General features: G+C 39.2%; 1 protein-coding gene across 1 annotated transcript in view; it reads right to left on the bottom strand.

Moving 5' to 3' along the window:
* ANO4 (anoctamin 4) overlaps positions 1-8,783 on the bottom strand; it is a 130,212-nt gene that overhangs the window by 34,867 nt on the left and 86,562 nt on the right. The window contains exons 12-14 of the mRNA XM_010011507.1: positions 6,406-6,540; positions 5,576-5,672; positions 5,043-5,103 (exon numbers count right to left, since the gene is read on the bottom strand). Of these exons, the coding sequence (XP_010009809.1) occupies positions 5,043-5,103; positions 5,576-5,672; positions 6,406-6,540 (293 nt within the window). The remainder of the gene's footprint in view (positions 1-5,042; positions 5,104-5,575; positions 5,673-6,405; positions 6,541-8,783) is intronic.

Raw genomic sequence — 8,783 nt, 5'->3', positions numbered from 1 at the left:
ACATTATTCATTCCTCAACTTGACTTCTGGTGGAGCTGCTTCTTTCCTATCAGCTGATATTGAATTATTTTGTTCAGGCTAAACAAGCAGCCCTGCACTTTTCAGAGACCTTGGCGAAACAAGCCTGATTGATTACTACCACTCTGTTTCCATTCCAAAAAACAGCTGGAAGCAGGACTGAAGCGGACGTATGTGTCCACAGTCATCAACATCTCAGATAGGTCTGTGCTGAACCATAATTTTTTTCTATTTTTTTTATCCCCACACACCTGGAGTGAGAGAACTATACATACTGTATTTAGTATATTTAGCACCTGCCAGAGTAAGTATGTGCAGTTCCTGAAGCTTCTTTACAAAGCTTTTTTTCAAATAATTAAGTAGGAAATAGGATGATCTACTCAGCGCTTTAACTTTTACTGTGCTACACTTTTTTTCTTCCATCCAGGTCAGTATGCACTCTTCCTTTGCTAGATATTTTAAAATGTGCTATAAATAACCATCTTTGATTTGATTCACTGTACTACTGAGGTCTTCTAAAAAGTCAAGTAATCACTAATACCTGACATCACACTTCAATGTTCTTTTCTGACTTTGACAGCTCAACAGGACACAGTTGTACTTACCCTTCTCCCATTTTCCAATTGGTATGTTTAAATCAGATGCTGAGAGTTCTCAAAAAAATCCTGCCTGGAATTTTGAATTTCTCATTGGCCTTAGTTCACAGGCTTTTTTTTAGTTTTTTCTCTACTGTACTTGTCCTGCTTCAGAGCTCAGCCTTGCAGCTCAGTCCTCAATATCCACTTGTACAAACGGCTGTCTTAACATCACTTTTTCAGACACTTTTAAACCAAGATGTGATCTTACCTAGTTAAGCAAATGGCCTCTCACAGCAAATAGCTTAATCCTGACCTTCTCTCAGAAATTCTTTCTTTATCGTATTTCATTTAATATATCCATCCTGTCTTACAGAATATATTATGTACACCAGGAATATTGCTGAAGAACCTCCTTAAATTCTGTCTTCTCAGAGATAAAATCAAAGTGAAAGTTTTATGCTAGAGGCAAGGTTTGTAGGTAAGTAATATCTTCTATTAGACTAACTGATCTAATTAGAAAAATATGTTTTATGTTGGCATTTCTTATTGCTTGAAAAAAGTGTTAAATTATTCATGCCAGGCCTTTTTCCCCTCCCAACTTTGCCTTTCAGCAAGTGTTCTAAAGCTACTTCCTTTAGTGAAGGAAACATGCTTCTAGGTAGACAAGAAGAAATGTCAAAAAGCGCTTTTCTTGTGTCCCTTAGTCCCCCAAAGATATGTAGAGACAAAGAAACTACCATCAGCCCACCTTGTCTCTAGCGAAGCATTAGAAATTATGAATAGCTGGATTGTCCTATTGGACAATTACAGAACTTTGCTACTGAGCTTCAGGAAACATCTAGACAGTGACATCTTTGCACTAACTTTCCCCAGTACTTCAACTGGAAAAGCAAAAGCTACAATTCCATCTGGCTTTACAGCAACATACTAGGAATCAACTGATAATCAAATTTACCTAGATTTGTTGCTGAGAATGAATTTTCTGTCTTTGGCAAGAACCCCATTCAGACAGTAAAAAGAGGAGTTTTTCCTAGAAATGGGACCTACCTTTTCATCAGGTTTGACATATCTCAAAGTATACATAAAGGGCAAAGTGTAGGTGTTTCCCTCTACCATAGAAACACAAAAAATGCTATTGCTCTCCTCTTTTTGAAAACTCAGAATGTCTGGAAAATATCACCAAGACATTCACAAAAGGAAGAATTCTTTTCCAGATTCTGAGATGATAACATCTCAGTAAGCATCAACAACAATCTGCTCACCAATAAAAAAGCATTAGTGTTTATAGGGACTTGTTTCCTGTAAACCACAGCACTTCATATCTTCAATCCTTCTGAAAGGGTCTTTCCCTTAAACAGAAGCTCCAATAACAGAAAAGCTTATACAAACTACCAGCGAATATCATCAGGGTACATAAGGGATACTACCTTTTGGCCTTTGCTACATCAGTTTAAAATGAAAGTTGTCTTAAGTCCTATGTCTTTTAGGAATACATTAACAAGTATAATATTTTTTCCTATTGTATCAATTACTTTTATTCTTATATAGAACTTTGTTTAAACCAGGCAGAAATACAGTAAGTAAGGTGATGGGTCAATATATTTTTTGAAGAAAAGTGTTTCTCTATTCCAGTGTCTCCTGGTGCACTTGGTAATTCCAACCTTCCTTTGATGGAACTGTCTTATCCCACAATGAAGCACTATAAAAGATGGGTCCCTCTGCTTTAAAGTCCTACAGCCAGGCTTATTGCTGCTCCACAAATCAAGCAGCTCATACTGATATTTGCCATGGTAGTTCCTCTCCCTAGCCTGGCCGCAGCAGTTTGCTCATCATTTGGAGAAACATCTTATTTCTATCTAAAAAGTGAGCAACCCTCTTTCTCTATCAATTAAACATGTCTTTTGAGTAGAAAGAGGAAACCTCCATACAGATTACCTCTTCATGGAAAGCCCAACCTGAACATGTCTAGTTTTGAAAACATCAAGCAAATGACTGAGGTTTCTCCTTCAAGATGGGAGTCGGCTAATGGATTTAAAGACAGTGAAGAAGGTATAAGACAGTGGCTAAATTCAGCCTAAAGAGGTAACACAGTTCTAGCTGCCTTTTTTTGCTTTCATTCTCTTTTTCTAAAAGCACTGCCATAATTTTTATACACTAGTGTCTGTTAAACTGAAGCACCTAGAAGGCTGAAGTTTTCACAGCCAATTTGCCATGCACTTGCCAATTGTTTCATGTCGACAGAAAAAAACATTCCCACAATTAAACTGCTATCATTGTTTCTTCTCTTCCCCTATGTTTTACTGAGATGATGGCAATGCCTGCAGCTGCCAATAGGCCTGCTGCAGACTGAAAATCCATTTAGGACAGGCAATAAGCCAACTTACATATACAGTACCAGAAAATCCCTGGGAAGCGTGGCTTCTCTTGTTCTAACACTGGTTTAGCCCTAACTATATCTCTACAATCTCACTGTTGTCTCAGCAAAGTCTTATTAGTCTTATTTAAGAAACTACAGTTTGGGTAGAGACATAGGATCGCCTGATTCCCCAAACCATAACCTACACTCACAATCTTGTTCCTGTTCCTGCCCCTACATCCCTCTTGGCAGCGAACTCAAAAGCACAGTGTAAGCCAACAAAAGTGGTAAGGAAATCTCTCAGCCCAGCTGCTATCCTATAGTTTCATCTCTGCTAGCTAAATCATCTCTCTCTGCAGGCTTAGGGTCTGGAGATGCATGGATGGACAGTGTATTTCATAGTCCTGGCCCACTGGTGGGGCAATATTCTCAGGAGGAATTGGGTCTGGGAGTCTGACAGGGATGCTGAAAGAGAGGGAGGAATGAGAGGCTACCCAAAGGGAGGTGCAGCTCCTGTCAGCTAGGGACAGCTTAGCCGTCTTACACACAACAACCACAAGGCAGCGCCAGGCATGGTTACCTGAGTGAGGGACTCCCCTTACTAGGGCTGCTTTTCCTACGGTCCTGGTTCCGGGCAATGCGAAGACACAGGTGCAACACTGTGAGTACAGCTGTCTCCTGAAAGCTGTGTTACTCTTTAGGAGGAACAAAAGCACTGATACCAAAAGCTGCACTCCAAAGAGATGCTCACCAGCAGTTAGGAGCAGTGACATAAAGATACAACAATGTTAACCCATCAATTTTCCTAGCTGAGATGGAAGTCCCCGCCTCTAAACTGTCTTGGAAATTCTCAACTTCAGTGAGCACATTGAGAAAAAGGTTGGAAAAGCTGAGTAAACATCTAAAAAATCTTTAAGGCTTAGAAATTTTTGGTGATTCTCAGCTCTACCGTAGCCCTAAAACAGAGGTAAAATACCAAGGAAAAACATGAAACTGTAAGATCTGTGGGTTTTTCCTTTAAGGTGATCTGTGATATTTTAACACTGCCAATATTACATAGGTCATATACCAATAGGCTTGATTGGTGTATAACATAATTTAATTAGTTAACGAAGACATAATTTAATCAGTTAACTTGCAGGAAAGAACTGTGACAGACCGGTAGGCTAATCGATGTTGTACTGATGGCTCAAATGTTGCCTCTTGGATATTTCTTGTGGACCAGTAAAGAGATTTGCAGTTTAAAATGCCGATTATATGGATTACTTGGCCATCTTTCCAAAGCAGTTGCAGGTATGTGAGTAATAACAGGAGAACAATGGCTAAATCAGATTAGCTCAAGTTCCTGGAGCTCTGAAATGGATGCCATTTTTGAGGCACCTCATCAATCCATTTTCTAAAGGTGTTAACCTCCCAGAATGGCATGGTAGCAGCTAAGAGCCTGGGCATGCTCAGGGCATGTTTGAAAGACCTTTTGTGCTGCCAGAAATTATTGTTTCCTCTTCCCTTCAATCTTGCCCATGAGACCACAGTAGGAAAAATAGTGGAGGCAGAAATAGAACTGTCCTATAGGCAAAAATCAGCCTCCATGGCAACAGTTAGACTACTCTTGCATCAATTTGTCATTCAACTAAGTCTCTCATTTATTTCATCAGTTTTGCTTTAATTACAACCAGCTTACATGTATTTAAGGTTTATTGCCTTTCTGCAAAGTGGGAAAAACAATATATTAATTCATTTTAGTACAGACACTAAACTGAGCTGCCCTAAGCTAAAAGAAGCCCTGAACAGTAACAGAGAAAAGGCCTCAGTGCCAACAGACTGAAAAACAATTACAACCCTTCCAGAATGTATCTACACACACACTACATACTGCATTCATGTTTTTATTTTAATTAAAATTATTATCGCATAAAAATCTGATTTCAACCACTTCCACCTTCCCTTTGCAGAAACATGAAAGAATCAAGCCTATATTGTTCTTCTTAGTGTCTGAAAAAAAATGTGCTGGAAATTACAAAGGCCCACATTGCACCATAATCTTTAAGAAAAAGGTTGTTCAATTACTTAATATCAAAATAAAAACTTACCCCACACAGCCATGAAAACAGCAAAAAAGACAGTAGCTCCATTGTCAAAAAGGTGGGTTACCTAAAGGATATATTAATAGTGTGATCAATTTGTGATATAGCTTTATTTTCTATTTTGACCTAATAAAATTAATGTGATCATGAGTGCAGCTGGCCTGACAATCCTGAGGATCCTTCCCTTGACATGTGAAATGCGCTTACCAATTGACATGACTATTTGCCAGCCTCACAGGGGAATGACCCAAAGCATTCATTTCAAGGAGCCACGTACAAAGGATGGATCATAAGATAAAGGTTAATGCCAAGGACACTGTAGCACATGCATCTAGGACATGACCTCTGGGACTGCTGACTCTCTAAGTGCAAATTGCATTCAAGTGTTTTACAACCCAAACTAAGTCTTGGTAAAATACAATGAATGTTGATATTGGCTGAACTTGATGTGTCCTTTCAAGCTCACAAAAGACAAATGCAAAGACAAAATTAATGCTTTTACCAGGAAAGCATTTCTAATTGCATAGTTTAAAATGTACCTTGGCATAAATGCAGCTGTCTGACAACCTCATGAAAGGACAGTATTTATCACATATAGGACACATTATGGTATCTGTAGCTTGGCAGACTTCTTTACTGGAAAAATAGAAAAAATAAAAATCAGTAGTTTGATGAACAAGTCAGTCTTAGAATGGATTGATAAGTTTCACTAATAGTTACTTATTGAACAATACTGGTTCTGTAACTGAAGCCAAGATCTTCATAACTGCATGTGTCTAATTAATATTTGTTGGCTGTCTAAGACTTCAGAGTTTACATTCCTAACTGCAGGGCTAGCCTAGCAGTATCTCTTTACCATTTCCAGCTTCTTAAGTCAGAAGTGGCCTTTGGTAGGAGGAGGGTGAGCATTGACTTATTCTTGTAATTTGTCTTAAGCATGCAAGAACGTAGAGATGCAGCACTCAGCAGAAGGCCCTGGGGGTTCTTCATATGAAGAATGCCTCCCTGTGGTGGATCTTTGGAAAAGGCCTTAAAGACTGAAAAATCTCCCACTCTTCTGCTGGTCTGTTACTAGAGTAATGAAGGAGCCCTACTTTTCCCCCGCTTCATGCTGAGTTGCCAGCACCATCAACAACTGGAGCTGGGCAAGAAACATTGCCTTTCATCCAAATTCCAGAGCACAAAACAAGGGAAGCTCGATACTGGGTAGCTTATGAGAAACAAGCACAATCTTTTCCTGAGTATTTATTCAACAGTTCAAAATGAAATAATTAACAATTCATATGAAGAAATGTTCATATGAAGAATCTCTTAAATTATTCATAATAACCCACTAATGTAATTTCCCTTATAAAACTGCCCACGTTACCTGACTTGGCAGTGGTTCAAAGTGGTGACTCCATACAAAAAGACAAATAATCCAATGAAGGCAGCTGGGAAGAGCATTCCTGTGTACCAGCCTAACCAGGCAAAGTACAGCCCAATTTTCTCACCGAAGTACCGTCTGTTACAAAACACAACACAATGAAGTTACCTGCTAATTAGAATAAATCCGCTTAACCTTGCTTGTTGGTAGAAAGTAAATATTTATATCATATCTGAAGAGTAGATTAGAGAGCAGAGTCTGAATTTTCTGAAGAAAAAGCCTGCAACTAGGCTTCTAAATCCACACTGAAAGACGTGCCTCATGAATGAACTTAAAAAACAAATTTAAAAATTCACTACTCAGAGTTTATAGTGAGATGAGCGGAGACTTCAGAAATAAACACTGAGTTCATGTTAAAAAGCTAGTTCTTTACATTTAGGAAATTGATGGCTCTCTCTGCCTTTTGGCTGTGTAACTGTACTTCCCAAGTAATTGCACTGAAAAAAATTTCATCCCTAAAACAGGTATAACAGCAAAAATTATTTGGGCCCAAATTATTTCTAAGAAATTAGCTAACCAGAGGTTATTCTCCAATTCAGTTTATTTTCATTTGATTATTTTTTTTCCTAGCTCAGTTCATGCAAAATTAATCTCATGATTCTGCCACAGGGGGAAGGAAAATAAAGTGCAAGTGAGGTCCAGCAAATCATAGAATCATGGAATAGTTAGGGTTGGAAAGGACCTTAAGATCATCTACTTCCAACCCCCCTGCCATGAGCAGGGACACCACACACCAAACTATGTCGCCCAAGGCTCTGTCCAACCTGGCCCTGAACACTGCCAGGGATGGAGCATTCACAACTTCCTTGGGCAACCTGTTCCAGTGCCTCACCACCCTCACTGTGAAGAACTTCTTCCTTATATCTAATCTAAACTTCCCCTGTTCAAGTTTAAAGCCATTACCCCTTGTTCTACCACTAGAGTCCCTAATGAAGAGTCCCTCCCCAGCATCCTTGTAGGCCCCCTTCAGATATTGGAAGGCTGCTATGAGGTCTCCACACAGTCTTCTCTTCTCCAGGCTGAACAGCCCCAACTTTCTCAGCCTGTCTTCATACGGGAGGTGCTCCAGTCCTCTTATCATCCTCGTGGCCTCCTCTGGACTTGCTCCAACAGCTCCATGTCCTTTTTCTGTTGAGGACACCAGAACTGGACACAATACTCCAAGTGAGGTCTCACAAGAGCAGAAATATCTTTATGTATCATCTTGCACTGATTTGAGGAGAATAGTCTAAATTAATCCTGATTTGTTAGCTATATTGCTTAAAAACTAGTAGCAAGGTGGCCAGGAAGCTCCTATTTGCTAAATATTCATTAACGCTCTTCATCCTCCCAAACGCAACCAAACCTTTATGTGTTAAAGAATACACCAAACACACAAAAACCTGCTGAATTTATCCGCATAGGAACAGGCTCATACATTGTCTTGTATTTGATGGTCTTGTGTACAGCAGGCTTATGATTAGATTAGGATGCTTTGCAAATCAATACGCATTTATCTTGATTACAATTAATATTTTAGTAGATTATTTGCAAGATTAGAATTAAAGAATGAGGCAAGATGACATTCTTGCACTTCAGAGACTTTTCAGAAAACATAAGCATGCATATCAACTGAATTTGAGAATAGCTGCTGCTGAAAACCCACTTTTATACTAATGATGCAACTTCTGATTTGTCCAGACACAAAGAATGCAGAGAGCCAGCACTGCTGACTCCTTTATGCTACCAGAAAACGTCTCTGGTCAAACTTTCACAATGAGGAGGAAAAGACCCATGATGGGCTCTAGGGCTGGAGGCAGTGGAAAAGAGAAAGAAAAGCTTGGTCTAGAATGGACAAAATCATCAAATGTCAAATAAAAATAAAAAATTTCCATTGTGAGCAATATCTGTCTGGGCTGAGCTCATGCTCTGTAGAATGATACTGACCTACTATTATCATTTGAGTTTACCAGGTCTGTATGAGAAGCCAAATCATGTTTTTATTTTTTGGTCATTCAACAGATACTCAGATTTACAGGATAAAGAGGTGATAAGCTGACGATAACATGCTCAGCTCTGACAAGGGCAATAGGTATGGTCATAAAAAGACACACTGAAAACTGCTTTTTGAGCCCTCACTTTAGAGTGTTAGTGAGCCCTTTGGCCTAGTTATTTTCCTAACACCTAGGATGCCAGACTGCCCCTACTTCACTGAAAAGGCAGGCTCACGTTTTGAGCCTACTTCCACTGAATGTTTATGATCTCTTTTTCTCCATAAACATAGTTCAAATCAGTGAAGTAAACCCAACAACATCAAGATCTACTTTTTTATTTCTTTCCCT

Source organism: Nestor notabilis, unplaced genomic scaffold (assembly GCF_000696875.1).
Source record: "Nestor notabilis isolate BGI_N333 unplaced genomic scaffold, ASM69687v1 scaffold2573, whole genome shotgun sequence".
Taxonomy (NCBI): domain Eukaryota; kingdom Metazoa; phylum Chordata; class Aves; order Psittaciformes; family Psittacidae; genus Nestor; species Nestor notabilis.
This window is presented reverse-complemented; position numbering and strand designations above follow the sequence as displayed.